Below are 24,325 nucleotides of genomic sequence, written 5' to 3' on the forward strand. Positions count from 1 at the left end.
AAGGTCTTGTAAATGGCCTGTAAAGGTCTTGTAAGTGGTCTGCTTGCAGCTATTTCCACTAAACATCATCACGGAAAGATGACGACAAACCATAAGTTCACGCTAGGCCAGCTCCCAATAATGTCACTGTACATAGCTGACTAGCTTTCTGATGTCACAATAAAGGTTTTACCCCAACAATGATGCCACAATATGGACTTTACCCTTACAATGATATCACAATATGGGCTTTACCCTTACAATGATGTTACAATATGGACTTAACCCTTACAATGATATCACACTATGGGCTTTATCCTTACAATGATATCACAATATGGGCTTTACCCTTACAATGATATCACACTATGGGCTTTACCCTGAGAAGGATGTCACAATGTCACAAGGCTTTACCTTATCAATGGTCCTGAAGTGGCACACAAAAAGATTAATATGTACAAACATGATAGAAGATAGTCAGCCATCCCTGGGGTGGCAGTGATGCTGATTCAGTTAATACTGGATAAAATTTTGTGATTTGGCCTCTTACACCAGTAATACTCTTAGTCTACACACACAGCTCCAGTGTCCATCCACTGCTGTTTTTCAGTTGGACCACTGCTAATTGGATATTGTTGGGTTAAAATTACAGCACTGACAATATATCTGAGTATAACTGACACTATATATGTATATATTTCTGACAGTATAATGGGACCAATAAATGAAACAAGATAAAAAGAATTTAGATTATATTAACATGCAAATGATCCCATGTGACAAGATGATTTCAATGGCAAGATGTTGACATGATATGAATCTCACTAAGTACAATCGAGTATCAACAGAGTAGAACCTTGTTCACCAGATTCACAGGAGTAGAACAGATTCGCCATCAGTGCACAATGTATTCTACAACTATGTTTAATCAATATGTGATAAAACGGCCAAATAAGTCTAACATCCAGTATGAGGACGTCTTGAGGATATCCAGTATCTTGAGGATGCAGCTGAAATAAATTGTTGCCAAGGTCTGCGTATGGCCATGTGTGCAAATCTAATGACAGATTTAGGAGCAGAAACTGTGATGACCTTCTCAGTTAGATCCACTTTATGGATCTTCAAATGCCACTTTCTGCGATCTAAGACATCGCGTGGGTGCAGCTTTGTTACTTTTTGGTCTGCATCGTTTGTTTTCTGCCATCACTGTTTTTGCTGTATGAATAGATTGGTAGACTGAACTGTTGCTGTGGAAAGTTCTTAATTGCCCTGTGTAACTGTCATAAATATGAAGATTTACAATAAATGTGTTGAAAGTAATCAGTAAATCGTTGTTCTTGGGGTAGTAAAACCTGTGTATGTACCTAGAGGTGCTTCACCTCATGGCATGGAGTAATTAATGTTTAAGCCTTCAATTATTGTGATGGCAAACAGGACGTTTTGTGTATGATATATTTGATATTGTGATTATGTAGGTTATATATGATTAGACAAGAATAAATCACAGTAATTCCAAATGGACATAAACGATACATTAAATGTTGAAAACGTTAATGGGCGCTTGTTGCTTTATCTGGTAGTATTTGTAGATAAAGTCTATTGCTGTAATGTCCGTAAACTCATGTAGACATGCTAGTTTCTCCTAGTTTGATCTGCCGTCTCGTCTCGTCTCAGCTCGTCTCGTCTCGTCTCAGCTCGCTGTATCTTTAAGAGTTCATGGGCGTGCTTGTCTTCTCATTTCTCTTAGCACAGACAGCTGCACAAACACATCGAGCCTGTTTTAGTGCGAGCAGCTGCATATGTGGAGATAATGTGATATATGAAGATAATGTGATATTTGGAGATATTGTGATATATGGGTGAGGTTTGTAACACGTATTCAGAGAAGAGGTCATGGATCTACACATTTTAGACCACAAGCTGAGGGTGGCGAGTATCAGCAAACACGGCCTGGACACGTACACCCACCCACTAATAAAACTAATATTTCTGAGGCACAGGACGAGGTAAGTTTATTCACCCCGACATGCGTCTCTTTAGATAGTTGGGAGCGTCTGTAGTTCAAGTCTGTTGCTCGTTTAGAAAGAGAAAAACAGTCCACGGTACACCAGCGCGTTAATGCGCATGCGCAGACCCCCCCCCCCCCCCTCCCTCCCCCGGTCCCGTCTGCACGCGCGCGCTCAGCTGCACAGTCTGCACTGCACAGGCTGGAGTGAAGTAATCGAGTGACATTATTCTGTCTTAAAATAGACAGAACTGACAGAATTGCTAAATCCATCCGCGTGTTTCTCTTCAAAACCACAGGCTGCTGTAGGGTAGTAAACAGGAAGGAATATAAATAATGAATCCTGTAGATGCGCTAGAGATGTTGGGTTAAGGGAATTGGGATTGTTTAACCGGATGACACTCCAGATTCACTTATACTCCATAAAACGTTAAGAAATTGCCCACGTGAAGTAAATGTAAACTAGAACAAGACCATAAATGGAGTTGCTCCACTTTAATCTGTCCTCATGTTGGGTGTAGTTTCTCACAGTTGTAATGCACATGTCAAAAATTCTTGTCTGATGACAGAGATTGTTAGTATTGCATTGGATGATAACATGTCCAAGTGATGTCGTAGCTGTAATCATGCTGTAATCGACTGTAGATGCGTGTTTGCATTACACAGATGACTAATCCCTCAGAAGCACTAGAGGACTGTATGTAGAAAGTGTTCACGACGTCAAAGGGCGATCTAGGACTAGAAACGTAGTAAGGTGGCATGTGAAAATGTGGTGGGTTGTTTTGCGCAAATGCTCTGACGTGTCCACGCTCTGCAGAACCTCCTTGTGCGTTTGCGTGTTGTACCAGACTATTGCAAAAATACTGAGCTTTGCATTCAGTACCAGCACAAAGCTCAACCCTGGTTTTGTAAGCTTGTGCATGTTTTTTTCTGTTTATTGGATATCTTACGCCAGCAGTTAAGACTGTTGGAATGATCTTTTCTTCCTTTTCCCATTAATCTTGACCTTTGACACAAATCACCCTTCTAACGAGATATTATGCTTTGTAAAAAGTTGGATACCCGGTTAATCTGGAAGTAGGTGGATATCTGTGGGCTATCAAGTTGTTGGTGGTTTAGCAACGTTGCATGTGGTGCATTGATGGTTTGGTTTTGTATTCTGAGAAGTTGATCAACATCTACAAGGTTCTTGTGTTCAATCTCCTCACTGCCCAGCACATGTGGAGGGTCAGAGACGCTGGAACCACAGTCTGGTGGGATAAACACGTAGCAAAAACCCTGTCTGACAGGAGATTAGACACGAGTCAGTGTCTCTCTCTCTCTCTCTCTCCCTCTCCCTCCCTCCCTCCCTCCCTCCCTCACTGTGATGGAGGATGTTTTCTTGGCTTTGGGGCGTTCGCAGGAAGTGCAGCATAGAGATTCTGAAGGTGAACAGGAAGTGTTTGGGGTAGATGACAATGCTGCCACCCGGAACCCCCATAACTCCCATAATGCCCCCCTTCCCCCCTCCCCGGCCCTGCCTTATAACACCCCCCCAACTCCATGACCTCTTTGATTGGCCTGCGACGGGGGGGGGGGGGGGGGGGGGGGGGATTGAAAGCAGGATTCAGAAAGCAGCAGAACACCTGAGAATGGATATCGTGTGTGTGTGTGTGTGTGTGTGTGTGTTGCTCTTTCCTTGTCCTTTGCAAAGTATCAATCAATCAATCAATCAAATTTTATTTATATAGCGCTTTTTACAACAGTTGTTGTCACAAAGCAGCTTTACAAGTGCCGAGTCCTAGCCCCCAGTGAGCAAGCCAAAGGCGACAGTGGCAAGGAAAAACTCCCTAGTTTTTTGCATGAGGAAGAAACCTTGAGAGGAACCAAGACTCAGGGGGGGAGCCGACACCGGTCACCATGACAACAACAACAATATAGACAGAATGTAGACAGAATGTAAAAGATGCAATAATGTCCATTTAGACAGAATATAAAAGATGTAATAATGTCCATCATGGTGTAGGCATCCGGTTAGGCAGGAGGTGGCCGGCCCAGGATGGATCGCTTGTCTCTCCTCATCTCATTATTCCTCAAGCAGGCGGGCAGCCATGTGGAGAAATGAAACAGGGAAAATAGGTCTGCGAAAAGCCCAAATACAACATTCTTGTTTGATATAGCATCATCTGAGGTGCTACACAGAGAGACTCCCAGTTTGACTCTTGGTTTGGCCAGTTCTTATAAATGCTGACACAGTGGGCCTCCGAATGAACTAGAACACACTGGATTGTACTGGTTACTCCTGAACAATTTAGGTCAAGGCCTGAGATCACACACACACACACACACACACACACACACACACACACACACACAGTCATTCGTCCTGTGTTCCCTTACTGTCAGTGAATGGCAGTAAATTGCAAGATATGATCACTTTGTAAGTCGCTCTGGATAAGAGCGTCTGCTAAATGCCGTAAATGTAAATGTAAAATGTGAATATGTCTAAGGTGCCTGAATCTGTCTGTCTGACCTGCCTGTATCCAGCACTCACACCATCTCTTAACATCAATGTGTCATCATCTTCCTTCATTCACACATCTCTCATCGTTCTTTCTGCTTCTGTCTCTCAGGCACTGTTAGGCTTGTCTCTCCTCTGTCCTTCTCTTGTGTCTCTCTCTGTCTTCTGTCTCATCCTTTATGTTCCCACTTCATCTCTGTCACTCTCCTCTCCAAACCTGTTTTTCCCTCTTTGCTTCTGGTATTTTTTCTTTGTTCTGTCTAATTTTTCTCCCTCTCACACAGATGCAAATTCTTCAGTCTGACAGAGACTCCAGAGAATTACACGGTTGTCCTTGATGAAGAGGGATTTAAAGGTACCATACACATCCAGTGAACACCAGCTTCCTATGATACTCAAAAGCTTTGAATTATCATAATGTCTCACCACCACTGTAAGATCTCAGCAGATAATCACAACATCTTATCACCAACAAAATGTGTTTGAATGGATTTTATTTTGCTGTAGTGATGTGAAACTGTACCTCTGCCAGACTGGAAGTCAACAGTCATTAGAAAGCACATCTGTTTACTGCATGTGTATTCTGGCCTGTGCCTTTTATATCTAAAGTACTTGAATTGAATTGAATTCAATAACCTTTATTGCAGGGGTCTCCAAAACGTCGCTCGCGAGCTACCAGTAGCTCGCCACCCCTTTCCGAGTAGCTCGCCAAAGGGCCAATGAATTACATATAAATTTGTAAACCTAATTGGTCCCATCGAGAAATCTACTTAAATTTATGTCCAATCAAAATTCACAGTTGTCCCTCCCCTTCTAACACTAAGGGGCGGTTTCCCAGACAGAGATTAAGCCTAGTCCTAGACTAAATTGGCCTTTTAACTCAGAGTAACAGAAATATGCTTTCTCAGTCATGGCTCAAAATAGTCCTACATTTAGTCTAATTCTGAATTATGTAATCTCATTTCTTGAAGGAAGATTAGTGCTAATGCAGGACTAAATTGAGGTTTAAATTAAACCTGACAGGAGGCATGTTTAACTTCAGATTAATGTTGTTTGTCAAAGAATGGATTACTTGGACTATGTCAATGAAGACCAAAGAGTACCACAAGCTAGATATGTTCTTGCTGACAGAAGTGACCCATTTCAACATTTTGATGACATTAGTTTTAGAGATCGTTTTAGAATGTATAAAATAGATGCCATGGAGATTCTCTCACTGTTGGAACACAAGCTTTCATCTGTGACTCAGCGAGGACGGCCTTTACCTGTTCGTCTCCAAGTGCTCTTGACTTTAAGGTTCTTGGCATGTGGCACCTTTCATCGAGAAACTGGGGATTTAGTTGGTGTTATTGAACCAACAGTATGTAAAGTCATTCACAGAGTATGCAGAGCCATTTGTGACCTAAGAGGACAGTACATAAATTTCCCTGATGCTACAACCCAGGTAAACCACAAAGTACATTTCTATGAATATGGGCACTTTCCAGGAGTCATAGGCTGCATATTCCCATAAAATGCCCATCTACTCCAGATGCTGAGGAATACAGGAACCGCAAGAATTGGTTTTCAATAAATGTCCAAGGTGTATGCACTCCCCAATTACTGTTTTCAAACATTGTTGCACGTTGGAAAGGTGCTACTCATGATTCTCGTATTTTTCTTAACTCATCTCTGTATGCTCAATTTGAAAGAGGAGTACACGGTGGAATATTGCTTGGTGACAGTGGGTACGCCCAGAAGAATTTTTTGTTTACGCCATACTTGCATCCAGCAACAGCTTAGCAGTGGCGCTACAACCAGGCTCACATGCGCACTAGGCGTCCAATAGAGCGCATGTTTGGGATTTGGAAGAGTCGTTTTCAGTGCCTTTGAAAAACACTCATCATTGCAACAGCTGTTCTACACAACTACCTGAAACTGCGTGGATGCCCTGATCCTCCAATTGAAGAGGATGACAATCCAGATGTACCACCATTTCCAGCAGACGCCAGAGAAGGACTTGCATACACAGATTCATTTGCACTGTGCCACTTTAAGTAGATATTCTCAACATTATCCATTTTTTTTATCTTCTGCTCAAATTATATACATTTCACATGTAATGAGTTAATACATTTTTATTTCAAAGTAAATGTGTACATTTTGTTTGGTGCATTACAGAAATAACCATTACATCCAACATATCATTTATTTTATAGATTTATGTACTACTGTGGCATTTGAGACACTTGCATGTCTCTCTCCTTCATCTTCATTTCCAGTTCTACTTGTAGGATCTTCATTTTCATTTCATGCTCCTCCTTAAGATAATTAAACTTATGTTCATGAAATTCATTTGCCAGCCGTTCATGGATAGTGAGTCTTTTGTTGTACTGACCAGTAGGCCTACTGGCAGACGCTGCCACACATGTTGTTGAAGATGTGGAGGGTAAACTACTTTGCAACTCCACTTCAGTTCTGTCCTAGTGACCTTCTCCTTGAAACCAGAACAGTTCAGATAAATGCAGATTACATGACACTGACACAAATACAGTTTTAAATGTAAATTTATGAATTTAAATGAATTAATTTACCCAAAGTAGGTGCCTGAGATCCATCATCTGAACTGTCTAAATGGTCATCATCTGGTATGTTCTCCAAAGGTTGCTGACTCTCCATTATTCCTGTCAGTAACTCATCCACCTGGTCAGGATCTTTATGTGCAGGCCCCCCACCAGTCTTGAACCTCTCTCTTCGGGCTTCAGCAGCAGTCTGTTTGAGGCTTATTTTTATATTCTTCCACAACACTTGTATAAAGTAACTTATGTCAACTCACTAATTTCACAAAAGAGAAACCTAATAAAGCCAATTATTCTTACTTGGAGTTGTTGTAATGTTCTTGTAGATGTGTGTTCACTTGCATTAAATTAATTGTAAATAGATTTAAAGGCATTCCTTTTCTTTGATTCCGCAGCTGATGTGTGTTGTTTATCTTCAATAACCGGGTGTCTTGAAACTATTTGCTTTAACAGAGTTTTCTCATGCTCAGTAAAGTTTTTTGATTGGTGTCTCTTCTCTGCAGCCATGGTTTTACTTGTATCTGACTCTCCCATTCAATGTTATTTTACACATTTCTGGGTCCATTCCATGTTTTATAGGCAACTTTGCTCCAGCTAATTCAGACTATCACAGGTGGTTTTAAATTAAGCTCGTTTACTTTAATTCAGGACTCCATAGTCCAGGTGTTAGTAACCATTAGTTAATCTGTGTTTCAGAAAGCCCTTTTTAAAGACATGATTAACTACTCCAGATTAAGGCCTAGTCCTGTCTTAAGTTAAACCCTGTCTGGGAAACCTCCCCTATATGATTATTCGCCAATTATACAACAGTTAGTTCACAATCCGACTGGTTGAGAAGTGTTCTAACCCTGCAGATATGTGTGATAACAGCACGGTATTCTCATTCTTTGTATCACTCCGCTTACGCGTTGTCAAGTAACGGCACGTACATATATTCACGATAACACACTTCCTCTCGTGTTCTATTGCTCAATTAGCTGTCAATCAAAAAGTTAGGCTGCCGTCAATATTGAATAAACCAGGGGTCACCCACGTCATGAGTCGCCCGCGGGCTTGTTTTAAAAATAGCTCACTATAGCGCCATGCACCAAAGCGCTGCATCGTTTATGTTTTTGCTACTATTATAGATTGTCCGCGGTTGCTAGCGGTCTTCCCGCTTAGCAATTGACACTCGCGCATGCAACTTTCGTTCGCCGACCCCCCCCCCCCCACCCCCGCTCAACAACTTTTCGCTCGTACTAATCTGGTAGCCCTCCGCAATAATTGGCATCCAAGAAGTAGCTCCCAGTTTCAAAAAGGTTGGCGACCCCTGCTTTATTGGGATATTCAGTTCCTCCAGGACCCCGGTGAAAAGCACCGAGATCCCAGAGTGGCCACTGCATCAAGAGAGCCCCGCCATTACAGATTAGGGGAGAAACATAGAGAGATAAACATCAGGAGGAGACAAAAAAAATTGACCACCGATTATTCTCACAAACAGGACAACAGTCTGTGTGCATGCAAAAAATCCCCATAGCACATACAGCATTGATAACACAGACAGTAAGCAGTGAGAGGTGTTGGGGGGGGGGGGGGGGGGGGTCTTGCGGGGTCTGGCACACAGTCTTTGTGTCAAAAGTTCATGATGGAGAGTGAGGGCCATCTCTGACGGTCTCTGTGTGGGGGTATGAGCAGGTAACCAAGACGACGACGGAAGTGTCTTCCTGTGATGAACAGAGAGTGGAGCGTTTGAGTCCCTCCATACATGATGACTCCGTCTCCGTCTAGTCATTGGTTCATAGGAAATCGGTGGTGTGTTTACTGTGTCCACCCAAACTGTGTCCACCCAAAATCCACCCAATTCCTTCCACTCTTTTCCAGAATATGTCAAGAGAACTCCTTCCGTTCATCTCGGCAATCATCAACAACTCCTTAGTTTTGGGTCATGTGCCTACCGTGTTCAAGATGGCAAGGGTGTTACCAATCCTGAAAAAAGCAACACTTGACACCTCTGACATGAACAACTACAGACCGGTATCACTTCTTTCTTTTCTATCAGAACCAACTCCATGATCCTAATCAATCTGGCTTCAAACGGGCACACTCAACAGAAACTGCCCTCAAAGCAGTGATCGAGATGCTCCATGATGCCAAGGCTAAAAATCTATCATCAGTTTTAATTCTTCTAGATCTTTCTGCAGCCTTTGACACTGTCAACCACAACATCCTCCTCTCTGTTCTTTCTAGCCTAGGTGTGACTGGCTCTGCTTGGAAATGGTTCCAGTCATATCTTGAAGACCGTTCATATCAGGTAACATGGAGAGGATCTACATCCAATCCATGTAAACTTTCCACTGGAGTCCCCCAAGGCTCGGTCCTAGGCCCTCTTCTCTTCTCTTTATATACTCGTTCCCTTGGTGCCATTATTTTGTCTCATGGTTTCTATTATCATTGCTATGCTGATGACACCCAGCTAATTCTTTCCTTCCCTCATTCTGACACCCAGGTCTCTAGGCGTATCTCGGCATGCTTGACAGATATTGCTTCATGGATGACTACTCACCACTTGAAGCTCAACCCTAGCAAAACTGAGCTTTTGTACATTCCAGGAACCCCAAACCCACACAACGACCTCACAGTTTCCTTTGAGAACATCTTGTTAACACCATCAGAAACTGCTCGAAGCCTGGGTGTAACGTTGGACAACGAGTTGTCCTTCTCAACACATGTTTCAAAACTGACCAAATCCTGCAGATTTCTCCCCTACAACATACGGAGAATACGACCCTTCCTTTCACAGGAAGCTACTCAAGTGCTTGTGCAGTCTCTAGTAATCTCTAAGCTAGACTACTGCAATTCCCTACTTGCAGGTCTTCCTCTATGGGTCATCAGACCTCTACAACTAATTCAGAATGCTGCAGCACGACTGGTCTTCAACCTACCCAAGTTCTCACATGTGACTCCTCTACTACTCTCTCTTCACTGGCTTCCAGTAGCGGAACGCATCAGGTATAAAACCTTGATGCTTGTTTACAAAGCCAAAAATGGACTGGCCCCTCCCTACATGATGTCCATGGTAAAAAGCCGATCTGTACAGCGAACACTTAGAACCTCAAGCTTGGCTCGACTTGAAACTCCATGCTTAAAGTCTCATGGAAGACAAAGCTCCAGACTATTCTCCGTCCTGGCTCCAAGATGGTGGAACGATCTTCCATTAGCTGCTAGGACTGCAGAGTCTATACTATCTTCAAGCGTAGACTGAAGACTCACCTGTTTGTTGAGTTCTTACCAGAGCACTAATTCATCTGATACCACTTGCCGTTGTTCTTAAATTGTATGTCTGTTTATGGTTATTTGTGCTTCTAGGCAAATGTCTAACTTACAAACACTAGGTAATGATACTGACTCCTGTAGTTTAGTAGTAGTCTGACTCAATGGTGTCTTGAATTCTGGCCTATCTGTACTATTTCCTAGGATGTATTCTGTGATCAGAAGCAAAGCACTTTGTAAGTCGCTCTGGATAAGAGCGTCTGCTAAATGCCGTAAATGTAAATGTGTGAAGTTCATTAATTGCACAATCTTCCATCCACGAAACTGGCCTCAGATCAGTCCTAAAGGCTAACATGTTTTTTGTAATGCATTCGTGTTCACCAGCCAGGCAAAGTCCACCCCCCCCCCCCCCCCCCACCACTGGTGTGTGCAACAGTGTGGGCTCTGTTAATGTTGCATCTGACATCCTGTCGCAGGGCAGTCTGTGGTCTATCTAAAAATATACCTCAATTCTTTTTAGCTGATTACTGCAATTAAGAAGCGGAAAATGGAGCCTGCTTGGAGTCTGCTGATTGGCTGTGTTGGTTGAGTGACATCAACGCTCACTTTTGATGTATTTTGGTAAAAGTGGCAGCAGAGGAAAAAAACATGAGAGCTTGGGGTGTTTTAGAGGCTCATTTGGGTTCTGCTGGTTGCGTTTTCTGGCCGTGACGTGTGTGTGTGTGTTTGTGTGTGTGTGTGTGTGTGTGTGTGTGTGCGTGCGGTTGTTTGGTAAAAGTTCCCGTGCAGAACGCTGCAAGATTGTGGGAGCACATTGCAGTGGGGCATGTTTTCGTCAACCCCTACCAGATCCTCCATCACCACATTTACCTTCTTACCCTCACTCCATCTCCTCTTCTCCACCCCCCCCTTTCAGAGCTGCCCCCGTCCCAGCACCTGAGGGTGGAGCGCTCCACCTGGCTGCCCCTCAACGTCGTGTCCAACACCAACACCTCTAGCAGCTCGCAGGTTGTAGGCGTGACCAAGATCGCCAGGTCTGTCATCGCCCCGTTGGCCAAGCAGCACGTCTCAGTCTTCATGCTCTCCACCTATCAGACAGACTTCATCCTGGTAAGGAGCACAGCCCACAATTACTGGTCCAATCACAAGTGGACATCGCTGTTGCAAAACTGACCAAATCCTGCAGACAATTTTGACATTCGGCCGACCTGGTAATTACAGTTTTGCTGAAACAGGTCAAAAGTGGTGGATTTATTTATTGAATAATTTAGTTATGTAAAGGTCACACAGCCTAGATTAATATTTTCCTTCATGTCCACTAACTATACTTGTGTGGCTTTATCTTCCAGAAACACACTTAAGTAATTTTTAACATTACTGTAGTCCTACCTATCTTTATACCTTACCCCTAATCCACATACAGGTCTTTTTAAATTAGTTTATTATTAAACCCCGTCCACACAAGTACTGGTTTTTTTTTTTTTTGTTTTTTTTTTTAACTGTCCACATGAAAAGAAAAAAAATTGCTAGTGAGCACCGTCAACTGCACGCTGACCAATCAGAAGCTTTAAAACTTTATTACCGTTATTACCAGCTGGTTAACAACGGAGCTTTAAGGCAGGAGAGAATCGTGTGTGTGTGTGTGTGTGTGTGTGTGTGTGTGTGTGGAGTGAACACGACGCATCACGCATGTTCGTCTGAAACACTAGTGTAGACGTAGTCTGGGTCAGCCCAGTTAAACCAGCACTACCACGCCGTGTCTGCAATAGCACGTCTGAATGTGAAACAAGGTGATTACGGAAAACGATCCTTTTGTTAAAAGCAGAAGCAGAATTAGAAATGTTTTAATGGAAGTGTCAGTCTGGGGCTCTTTGAGTGACACACGTAAAGCGCTGATTTATAAAAATAAAACCTTGGGATAGTGTATTATGTTATTTTCATATTAATGTGCGTTTAATACGAATATAAGATCATTTACTTTTTTGTTTGGCTGTTCTGTAAAGCGCCTTAAAAAACACAGACAGATGAAACACTTGAAAACTACAATGTACGTGAGTGGGGCTGAAATACCGAAGAATGAAACGGTTGCGATTTGTGCGTTTTGGTGATGTCATAGAAACTGGCTGGTTTTGCAGGTTGGTTCCATATATGAGCTGTAGTGTGTGTGTGGGTGAATACAGCAGAAACACTTCAAAATTATTTATTCAATAAAGCAAATAGTTTTCTGTGCTGGAGGAATTTTAGTTATCAAGTAAACACCAAAATACAATATAAACATTTTTAAATGTATAAAATCTTTAATTTCTTTTAACATTTTATTTTTTTGTCTTTTTTATTCTGTAAATCACTTTGAGTTGCACGTATGAAATGTGCTCTACAAATAAAGATTATTATTATTATTATTAAAAGCAAAAAATTGTAAATATGTTTTAAAATTTAATTTACCAAGTGCGAGAGGAAAAGTTAGTGCTTGTGCCCATCGCTGTGAACGTCTCTGAAACGCTGAATTAAAGCATCATATTTAGCATTATATTTAGGGCCTAAACGGGACTACAGCGTGTTAGTTAATGACTCTCACACCTGCGTGGTGCCCAGGGGGGTTTATACATGATGTCTAAACAAGGCACTGAGTTTCCTATCTTGCGTTCTCTCTAAACGAATTCCTGCACATTCATGACTTCTTTCTGTAAGACGTTTGATGTTTACACGGATGTTTACATGGAACAAAAATTTCATGTAACTTACAAATGTATTACACAGCAAACAACATTTCCATGTGGTCATTTTGCAACTTCAGTATTTCTTGTGATCGATTTGAATTCTCGCTTTTTCCTTGCCTGTATGCATGAATGTGTTTTATGGCATGAATGTGTTTTATGGTGTGTGTGTGTGTGTGTGTGAGCTGCTGATGGTGTGTGTGTGTGTGAGCTGCTGATGGTACATGCGTGTGTGTGCGTGCGTGCGTGCGTGCGTGTGCGTGTGTGTGTGTGTGTGTGTGTGTGTGTGTGTGTGTGTGTGAGCTGCTGATGATGTGTGTGTGTGTGTGTGTGAGCTGCTGATGGTACATGCGTGTGTGTGCGTGCGTGTGTGTGTGTGTGCGTGCGTGCGTGCATGCGTGCGTGTGTGTGTATGCTGGAGCGTGCTAAGTGCAGTGTTGCTGTGCCCCAGGTGCGTGAGAAGGACCTGGCCGTGGTGGTACACACACTAGGAGAAGAGTTTCATCTCTACCAGGAGGTGGAGGGCGAGTCTGTACCCCTGCAGCAGGGAGCATCTGATGACCTACAGAGGAACGACAGAGAGGGTGAGAATGTAGCTCACACACATACACGCACACACATATACACACACACACATATATACACACACACATACACACACACACATACATACATATGCACACACACATATGCACACACACACACACATATGCACACACACACACATACGCACGCATGCACACACACATACGCATGCACGCACACACACGCATACACACATACGCACACACATACACACACGCATACACACACGCACGCAAACACATACACACACACACATACATACATACCATCAGCAGCTCACACATGCACACGCACGCACACGCATACATACACACACGCACACATACACACACGCACACATACACACACGCACACATACACACACGCACACACACACACGCACACACACACACACGCGCACACACACACACACACACACGCGCACACACACATACACACGCGCGCACACACACATACACACGCGCACACACACATACACATGCGCACACACACACACACACACAGGCACACACATACACATGCGCGCACACACACATAAACATACACATATACACACACACACATATATACACACACACACATGTACCATCAGCAGCTCACACACACACACACACACACGCACAAACATGCACTTACACATACACACGCACGCATACACACACATATACACACACGCACACATACACACGCACACACACGCGCACACACACATACACATGCACACACACGCACGCACGCATGCACACACACATACACACACACACACATCCACACATACGCACGCATGCACACGCACACACACATACGCACGCATGCACACACACATACACACACGCACACATGCACACACATACACACACGCACGCATGCACATACACACACACGCACGCATGCACACGCACACACACATACGCACACATGCACACACAGACACACGCACACACGTACCATCAGCAGCACAAACACACACAAACGCCCATGCACACACACCCCCCCAAACACACTCACACACATACACACACACACACACACACGCACGCACGTGTGTGCACACACACTATCATGCCTGCAAACATGCCAAAAGAGACAACACACTGGACTTTGTTAGTCCTTTGTGTTAGTTTTGCTTACGTGTGTGTGTGTGTGTGTGTGTGTGTGTGTGTGTGTGTGTGTGTGTGTGTGTGTGTGTGTGTGTTTAGTCCCTTATTCCACAGTGCACCCAGTGTTCATTCCAAAGAATCAGTTCTGCGTGATGAGTCTGGACCCTGACACGCTGCCGGGTCTAGCCACCACACTTCTAGACGCTCTGTTCTACTCAGACAGGTTTCCTCAACTCACACACATACTGCTAACATTTTGTTGGTAGTCTGATTATTGAAAATGCTAATGAAACTTGCCTCAAATATTAATAAATCATTATTCTATGTGTTGTCTGTTGCCCCAGACGTCATCACTACTCACTTCGAGAAAAGAGCAAAGTGTGGATCAGGCACAGAGGTTTAAAATAGATGCATTTCCCTTATGAGGAACTTGCAGTTACCAAACAGGATGCAGCTTAAATCCATAGTTGTATCTTCAAAAAGAGTAGGATGGTGTGTAGAGTTGACACCAGAAATACCCACAATCTCTCTGCTTTCCATGAATCCCACTACATGCACACCCACAGCTGTCTGCTGACTCACACTGCTAACACACACCCGTGTGCTTCTGGCGTGAGACTTAAATCTGGTGGGTGTGTGTGTGTCTCTGCTTTTAGGCAGAGTGATGATTCATTTCACGTCAGAATGCACATTTATGAACAACTCTGAGCTGACAGACGTCAGTGTGAATATTCCACCTAGAACTGGCCAGACCCTTCATGAAACTTACTATACTCATTTAATTCATTTCATTTATTATTAATGACCACACAACAAGTTGGTGGAATTTGCTTCCGGTACAGCATAACATACTCGCATGCTTGGAATATCAGGGAGGTCATGTCCTGGTGGTTAAGGAACTGGTCTTGTGACCGGAGGGTCGTGGGTTCGATCCCCAGACCTGAGGCCATGACTGAGGTGCCCCTGAGCAAGGCCCTTAACCCTCAATTTCTCACTTGTATAAAAAAATGAGATAAAAATGTAAGTCGCTCTGGATAAGGGCGTATGCCATAAAATGTAAAATGTAAATATCTCCTAATATTACCTGATTTTTAAAAAAGTTGTAGCCTAAAGTGTTTGAACACCATGCTTAATTTCGTGTGTGTGTGTGTGTGTGTCCATTCACTTTCACAGTCCTAAGGAAGATGCCAGCCCAACTAATGATCTGGAATGTATAAAATTCTTCTCTTTCTCTCTGATTGATGGTTACGTCTCCTTAGTGATGGACACAGAAGCACAGAGAAAGTAAGAACCAGACTGTGCTATCGAAAATGTGATGCAAGAACTGTCATGAGTTAACGTGTGTGTGTATGTGTGTGTGTGTGTGTAGGTTTCCGGTAAACCTTCTCTTCACCAGCTCTTCTGGTGAACTCTGGAGGATGGTGAGGATTGGTGGTCAGCCCCTGGGCTTTGGTGGGTCCTCCGTCACTGCTCGGCTGTTTTTCCCCTTTTTACTTTCTCTTTTCATTGTTGCTACCAGGAATTCACAACATTGTCGTAAACACACGTCTTGCACATGAAAAAGCATCAAAGAAATTCTGAGTATTCAGAGTATGAGTATTGAATAGTGGAGAGGATCGTTTCTGCTCATATGGCCACGTCTCCCTCCACGGGGTGGAGGGGGTTGACCAAAATTGCATAACACTACAGTTTTAGTGGTATCAACAGCAAAATAACTGGGAAAATATTGAACACCCAGACATGCTGGTTTCAATTGTATATCAAACATCTACATATTGATTTTATGTGATGGTTTTATCTCTGGCTGTGTTCAAAATAGCCTGCTACATACTACATACTACTGGCGTACTGCTTGGGCCCCAAATCAGTATGCAGTATGCAGTATGCAGTATGCAAATAAAAAAATGTTTTCTGGTAAGCGAAACATCCCCGGATTACATACTACTTCCCAGTACGTGAACAGAGCTATCTTCTTGGTGTACTGCATCCCATCATGCAACACTATGTTCACGTGACCCCGTAGTATGCTTTGCTTTTGTCGCATACTGGAAACTGTACTGCATACTACTACTACAAGGACCAGTATGCAGTATCCAGTATATACTGAGTGCAGTATGCAGTAACCAGTATGTAGTAGGTTATTTTGAACACAGCCTTTGTGTACAAGAAATCCAAATATCCTTATTTCCCTGTGAGGGTTCAGTGAGCAGTGATGAGTCGTGGGGCAGAATGTCTGATTGCCTCATGTCGTTCATGTCTCTCTCTCTCTCTCTCTCTCTCTCTCTCTCTCTCTCTCTCTCTCTCTCTCTCTCTCTATCTGTCTCTCTCAGATGAATGTGGGATAGTAGCTCAAATTTCTCAGCCGTTAGCAGACAGTGATATCTCGGCGTATTACATCAGCACATTCAGCTTCGACCACGCGCTGGTGAGACTATGTGTCACATCAAGTGCACTGCTGCATTGTCATCTTCACACACAGCTGAGGGAAAGTCCTGTCTGCCAGTGAGACGCTGTACACGCTGCGTGCAGCTGTAATGCGTTACACTGTCCTCTATTCCCCTGCTACTTCATAGGTTCATAAAGTCAGTGTGTTTGGGCAGTGTGGCCATTGTAACCCTTGCCAAAGATGAGAGCTTTGCTGGAATATGCTTGGAATATCAGGGCAGTCATGGTCTGGTGGTTAGGGAACTGGTCTTGTGGCCGGAGGGTCGGGGGTTTGATTCCCAGACCTGAGGCCATGACTGAGGTGCCCCTGAGCAAGGCCCTTAACCCTCAATTGCTCACTTGTATAAAAAAAATTAGATAAAAATGTAAGTCTGGATAAGGGCGTCTGCCAAATGCCGTAAATGTAATCTTGTATCTGATGGCTCTTAGCTACTCTGTGACAGTATGAGGTCTAATTAATAATTTTCAGTGAAACTACATGAAATACTGCTTTTCTTTTTGAGGAGACATTGTGTTTCTTGAAATAATACTGACTGATCAGACTACAGACCAGAACTAAGCTTTCAGTACATTAGTGAGGTGTATGACGTTTGAGTAGGCAAGGTGGAAAATCTTTGAGGCGAGTTTTGTTTACAATTATCCTTATACTTTTCTCAATATTAATATCATATGATAATATTATGTAATATTATACAATATTCTATTATGTCTACAAGAGCATACTAGAGTAAATTGAATGGTCAAAAACCTCAGTACATCAGTTAAACTTTTAAGGACATTCTTGCCTGGACGTTGAGTGTCAATCTTTAAGCCAACTGCTAGTACACTTTATAGACTATGAAGAAGTCTGAAATACACTACTCACAAAAAGTTAGAAACATTTGGCTTTCAGGTGAAATGTATGCAAAATGTAAAAATTCCTGCTACAGTGATATAATATCATGAACGTAGGGCATTTACGTAGCAGCATGGTAAGGGGATTTCCTCACCTCATTTTATTGACACAGAACCCAGCAGCAGTGGTGGGTACACCCCAACAAAACATGTCAATGTCTCAAAAACCTGTGAGGTGCACTTGAGTATCAGTTACAGCTTGACAATGACGTCTCGTGCTCTTCACAAGTTGACTTATTGTCTGCTGAGTCATGGCATCTCACTCTTCTTGAAGGTCCCTCAGGTCATTGAGGTTCTGGAGTTATGAGCCTCTACACAGCGACTCAGTTGATCCTGCTGGTTTTCTAAGGTATTCAGGTCTGGAGAAGGTGCAGATCGCTCCATCTGAGGAACCCTGGTCTCCAGCAGCCGTTCCCTAATGATCTGACCTCGATGAGCTGGAGCATCGTCCATGAAGATGAAATTAGGCCTGTGTTGTTCATACAGAGGCACATTCACAAAGTGTAGGGCAGTTCTGTATTGACTAGACACACCTGCCCACGCCAACACCACCATCAAAGGCTCGTCTGGTGACGTTGGATGATGCATAGCGCTCTCCTTGACGTCTCCAACATCGTTAGTGGCCATCAATTCTGCTCAGTGGAAATCAATGTTCAGTGAACAGCACTGAGGCCCACTGGACCCTCGTCCAGCGTAAATGCTCCCTGGTCCATCCAGGATGATGACACCCGGTGGTGTGGTCAGGTCCCCATGATGACACCCGGTGGTGTGGTCAGGTCCCCATGATGACACCCGGTGGTGTGGTCAGGTCCCCTTGAGGACACCCGGTGGTGTGGTCAGGTCCCCATGAGGACACCCGGTGGTGTGGTCAGGTCCCCATGAGGACACCCGGTGGTGTGGTCAGGTCCCCTTGATGACACCCGGTGGTGTGGTCAGGTCCCCTTGAGGACACCCGGTGGTGTGGTCAGCTCCCCTTGATGACACCCGGTGGTGTGGTCAGGTCCCCTTGAGGACACCCGGTGGTGTGGTCAGGTCCCCTTGATGACACCCGGTGGTGTGGTCAGGTCCCCTTGAGGACACCCGGTGGTGTGGTCAGGTCCCCTTGATGACACCCGGTGGTGTGGTCAGGTCCCCATGATGACACCCGGTGGTGTGGTCAGGTTCCCATGATGACACCCGGTGGTGTGGTCAGGTCCCCTTGATGACACCCGGTGGTGTGGTCAGGTCCCCATCAGGACACCCGGTGGTGTGGTCAGGTCCCCTTGATGACACCCGGTGGTGTGGTCAGGTCCCCATGATGACACCCGGTGGTGTGGTCAGGTCCCCTTGATGACACCCGGTGGTGTGGTCAGGTCCCCATCAGGACACCCGGTGGTGTGGTCAGGTCCCCTTGATGACACCCGGTGGTGTGGTCAGGTCCCCATGATGACACCCGGTGGTGTGGTCAGGTCCCCATGATGACACCCGGTGGTGTGGTCAGGTCCCCTTGATGACACCCGGTGGTGTGGTCAGGTCCCCTTGAGGACACCCGGTGGTGTGGTCAGGTCCCCATGAGGACACCCGGTGGTGTGGTCAGGTCCCCATGAGGACACCCGGTGGTGTGGTCAGGTCCCCATGAGGACACCCGGTGGTGTGGTCAGGTCCCCATGAGGACACCCGGTGGTGTGGTCAGGTCCCCATGAGGACACCCGGTGGTGTGGTCAGGTCCCCATGAGGACACCCGGTGGTGTGGTCAGGTCCCCTTGCAGGTAGTCAGCATACAGACCACTCTGATGTAAATGGTTTCAAATGGTCTGATACTTGGGTGCCTCTCATCTCCCTTAAATGTGTCTAGAGATGTGTGGCATTCATCATCCGATTCCGCAGGGCACTGTTCACAATGAAGTGATTCATCAGTGTGAGACGTGAACACAGGACGTCCACTTCTACACTGTTCTGTGACTCCTCCAGTCTCTCTGTATCTCTGTTTCAACCTGTTGATGACACTGACACTCTAAGCTCAGTGGCCACTGCCATCTGAGGACATCCTGTTAGAAACCTCGCAAAGATGAGGTTCTGGTCAAACGTGAGGTTCTGGTCAGTTGTTGGGTGTTGTCTTGCTCTCATGACATCAACCTGAGAACAGCATGATGAGGAGGACATTATCTGTTTAAATACAGATTATATTTGAACCAGGAAATTTAACCATGGATCAAACCACTGTTGTGAATTTTGCCATTAAGCTCCTTGTTAGAGAATAGATCGTTGAAATTGAAAAATTGGGCATGTGCATTCAAAGGTCACATTCATTAAGTTCACATTAAGTTTAAAGGTTTGAGTGGATTTTAGGTTAATCCTGAAATGCCACCCGAAAGCCAGATATGTCTGACTCTTGAGTAGTGTTTGTTCAAAGCTCACAGGGTTGCAGTCAGTTAAAGGTTGAATGGTTCTGTGCTGTTGAAGCCTCTCTAATGTAGTGTTTTCTTTAGGTTCCAGAGGAGGACATTGTGAGGGTAACAGACATGCTACACAGCCATCGAGAAGAAGCTGGATGCTGAAGGACAGAAGAAAAGACCTAGAAGAGAGTGGACACGGCAGGACTGGACGACCAGTCTGTGTGACTACAATACTACCAGCTGAAGAGTATTAACTACTGACCTCGTGTCCAGGCGAGAAGTGCTTCCACGGCAACATTTCTAAGCTATGGCTCGTAGAAGATTACCTCAAGGTGGCATCCAATCAGACAATCGGACAGGCATCCAGGCCAGTCAGACAGCAATAATGTGCCAGTTTTATCCAGGTACTCTGGCTTGCTAAAAGCATCAATTTGCTGTCGTTGAAATGTTGACTGACGCACACAAAGTTCTGGAATGTTGTCACTTACAATAATGGTGCACACAGTTTGGGTTGAGTGAGGGGGCAGGTGTTCCTGTTACTCCTGGTTTCCATCTGAGTATGTGACTTCAGCTTGCAAATAGTCAGAATGTTTGATGTGTTAACAGGAAACCTTTATTAGTGTGTCCTTTCATGTTGCAGCACAAAACAACACTTGATGTAAGTATGTCTTTCAGTACGGTCATGAGAGTGCATGTGTGCGTATGTGTGCACCACACTTGTTAAGGGTTGAACATTTTATTTGAGATGTAGTATTTAACTGGCTTAATTTAACCTAAGAGAAGGGTTCTTTTGAATACCCCCCCCCCCCCCCCCCTAAAAGTGTGTTTTCTCCTTCCCCCTATGCATACGCCATTGGAAATACTTCAGAATCCAGCCTGAATGCTGTCCCTGCCAAAACCACTGGATGACATTATTATTATTAAGTGGAGATTTAAGAGTAAAGTATGGATATATTAGGAAGACTTTCTTTGATGTTGTAAAAGAGAGACTTCTTCTTGATGCAGCATATTGTAATGCTGATTTGGCATTCATCAAATCTAGTGGGTTTTGGGGGTGAGTCAAATCTAATGTATAAAGAGAGTCCTGAGGGGTTGAGCAATGCTAGTTAATCGGGTTCAAAGCACACTTAGAGTAAAGCACTAAATGCTAAAAATATCATTTAATGTGAAAATACATTTTTTTAAATAAATAACTCCTATACAATTAATATTAGAAAATATGTGCTTGGAACAACCATACATGCTTAAGAATGGATTTTTGGTGAATGTGAATCTTGCAACAACAACAAAAAAAAGCAAAACAAAACCCCCACAAACACCCTGCCCTCTGTGGCTGGTTCTGTAATCGGTTATTTATGTTAACACGGTTTCTTTACAACAATCTGACTGGTTCCCAAATGATGAAGGACCAGTATGCACAGATGTGTTTCGAGTGGCTCAACAGTCATATTAATCAGGACATCAGAAGTGCATCTTTCTGAATGTCTGTAGTGAACACACCTTGTACTGAAATGAATGCAAATTCATTCTGCATTAACATGGTGTAGATGTGCACCGCACGGAGTTACACTCTCCTGTCCTTTACACTCATTTCACTCACTTTTTTATTGAGTGGACATTTTATATGTAAGGATATTGTTCACGTTTAGAGAGTTTGTTCAATAAAATTGCAATTCTGCAACTTTGTGTGTGTTTAAATTTCCCTGTTGGGAAATTGTGTTTTTTTCCATTTAAAAAAATGCATATTATATTTGGTTTATTCTCAAGCTATCTTGATAGTAGCTCCCATTAAAGCAGTGATAATAAGATTCATATCTCTCTATAAGATCGTTTGGAGATAATTTGATGCCTCATCGACTGATGGCTGGTTCATTATCTCTCGGTGTCTCACAAATCCCTCCCTGTTGTCCTGCAGTAAGAACACCACATGAACTGAATGAATTTAGTTTGGACTCTTTCTGGTAGGTACTTGTTAAATGTTCCTTTTATAAAGTGGCAGTACTTCTGAGTAACTTCAAGGATTCTGTGCAGGGAGTAACTCCACATTTAGAGTCAATATTGTACGAGTCATTTTCCAACTCCCACTTTGAGTTAAATGAGGTATGAATTCTAACAATCAGAGACTATTTGAATCACTGAAATATTTCAAACGCACTGTCACATGCTGCCTTCATAGGAATGTCACGACCGCTCTTCCTATCTGAACTGCTTCAGGCGTCTGCACCATCTCGCACTGTTGCATATTAATACCTCATATTAATACCTCATATTAATACCTCATCATAAATGTAACTAGGAGATAGTTTGGCCTTATCTTATTGATTGTGTATATTGGTTCCATTCCACTAAAGAATATTTTACTGCATTATATTTTATATATACACACACACACACACAGCGTTCTCTCTACCGGGATCCACAGCCCCCTGGGGGACTGAATGGGGTGCAGGAAGGGGAGAGAGGACAGACCCTAGTGACAGAGCACCATCCACCACTGGACATACAAACACACACACATTCATGCACACACACTCACAACTGTTTTTATTGAACATGAAGGACACACACGGGGAGAACATGGAAACTACACTCAGATCGGGTCTTGAAGCCAAAACCCCAGTGCCGAGAGGCAAACATGTAAACACTCTCTCTCTGTGTGTGTGTGAGTGAGTGAGTGAGTGAGTGAGTGAGGGAGGCCATAAAAATTGCAGGGTGCAACAGTTATAGTATCTTCCACAAATTATCAGTCCTGAATATTCATAAAGGACAATCATAAAGAAAACATCTTCAAAACATCAAAATCAAGGGCCAGTGGTTGTTTGAAGCTTGTTGCCCTCAGCGTTCCTCAGGCTCGCACTCAGATGGACCCCCTGCTTCTCCAGCTTGTCTGTGTGCTGCACCAGATTTGATTTCTAGTGCATTTACATGTTTGCGCTTGTGTGTGTGCTACAGTGTCTTTCCAGGAACATCATCATAAAAGGTGTTTTTGACGTCACAAAGTCACATTGCTAAACTCAGGTGTGATGTTTCCTCAGGATTAAATCTTCACCGTGTTTCCGTGCTGAGGAAGAGTTACAGGGTTCAGGGGAACGTTACACACTCGTGCCACACCGGTCATAGTGGCAAATCTAACTTTTCATACAACCCCCTGTTCATCAGCTGAAATGCAGAATCATGAGGAAAAATGTAAAACACACTTCCTCTTGATCTGATGTGGTGATGCAATTCAGATTTTATCAGCTCGGTGGAGGTTGCTTTGAGGTTTATTGCAGATGTCTTTATATTTTTCTCATAGCCCATGTGTGCTGATAAGCATTAGAAAATAACACCTCATCATTGAGATGTTCAGCATTAAAACCACTGAATTTTCTAAAATCCTGAATCGTCTTGTATTTGAAACCTTAGTTGGCCAGTAAAACCAAGACGGGCCTTGGGCTCAGACAGGGGCCGAACAGTTGCATTAGAAAAACAGATCTCATGTGCAGAGCCTGCTATACCTGGTGAGAATATTTCACTCACATTATGTAACATTAACAAAAACGTTGAATCTAAACATCTTACTATAGCCATTAATTTTTAGCATATTATTTGTATTTGCTTTTTGTCATGGTTTGGTGGTTAGGGACCTGGGGGGTATTCCACGAAGCGAGCTCATGAAAGCGGCGCTTATTAGAGTGAGCCTCGCATGAGTTAGACAAACATTTAACTTCCGTCTAGTTCCACTAACGAAATTCAGACTGAACCTGTTCGCGCTAATTCAAGCCAGGCTTTTGTAATCGGCGATCATGCGCGTGCACACAGTATTTACACAGCCTCACTAATCGATATTCGAAAAGGCAAGAAAATGTCGAAAGAGTTGAAGGAACGAGCAGCTTTTTTTGCTTCTTCTGCTGAACATGAGCTACTTATACGTCTGTA

The 24,325-nt window shown here is 43.7% G+C and overlaps 1 protein-coding gene across 2 annotated transcripts; it reads left to right on the plus strand.

Moving 5' to 3' along the window:
* The first annotated feature begins 1,680 nt into the window (after positions 1-1,680).
* On the plus strand, positions 1,681-22,088 carry castor1 (cytosolic arginine sensor for mTORC1 subunit 1). 2 transcript variants are annotated; one of them, XM_076989806.1, is made up of 9 exons: positions 1,687-1,985; positions 4,769-4,839; positions 11,208-11,401; positions 13,460-13,592; positions 14,793-14,916; positions 15,867-15,977; positions 16,063-16,145; positions 17,024-17,118; positions 20,501-22,088. In XM_076989806.1, the coding sequence occupies exons 1-9, from the start codon at positions 1,873-1,875 to the stop codon at positions 20,567-20,569; spliced, it is 993 nt and encodes a 330-aa protein (XP_076845921.1). In that variant the 5' UTR covers positions 1,687-1,872; the 3' UTR covers positions 20,570-22,088. The 2 variants fall into 2 exon arrangements, with proteins under 2 accessions (XP_076845922.1, XP_076845921.1); XM_076989807.1 differs by lacking the exon at positions 17,024-17,118 and having other exon boundaries at positions 1,681-1,985.
* Positions 22,089-24,325: the final 2,237 nt, after the last annotated feature.

The sequence above is a fragment of the Brachyhypopomus gauderio genome, unplaced genomic scaffold, assembly GCF_052324685.1.
Source record: "Brachyhypopomus gauderio isolate BG-103 unplaced genomic scaffold, BGAUD_0.2 sc71, whole genome shotgun sequence".
In the NCBI taxonomy this organism is placed as follows: Eukaryota; Metazoa; Chordata; class Actinopteri; order Gymnotiformes; family Hypopomidae; genus Brachyhypopomus; species Brachyhypopomus gauderio.

Bases quoted from the DNA above. Each gene is read 5' to 3' on its own strand.
- castor1 (XM_076989806.1), top strand. From the start codon at position 1,873: ATGGATCTACACATTTTAGACCACAAGCTGAGGGTGGCGAGTATCAGC. The intron at 1,986-4,768 runs GTAAGTTTATTC...CCTCTCACACAG, and splicing joins TTTCTGAGGCACAGGACGAG to ATGCAAATTCTTCAGTCTGA. The intron at 15,978-16,062 runs GTAAGAACCAGA...GTGTGTGTGTAG, and splicing joins GACACAGAAGCACAGAGAAA to GTTTCCGGTAAACCTTCTCT.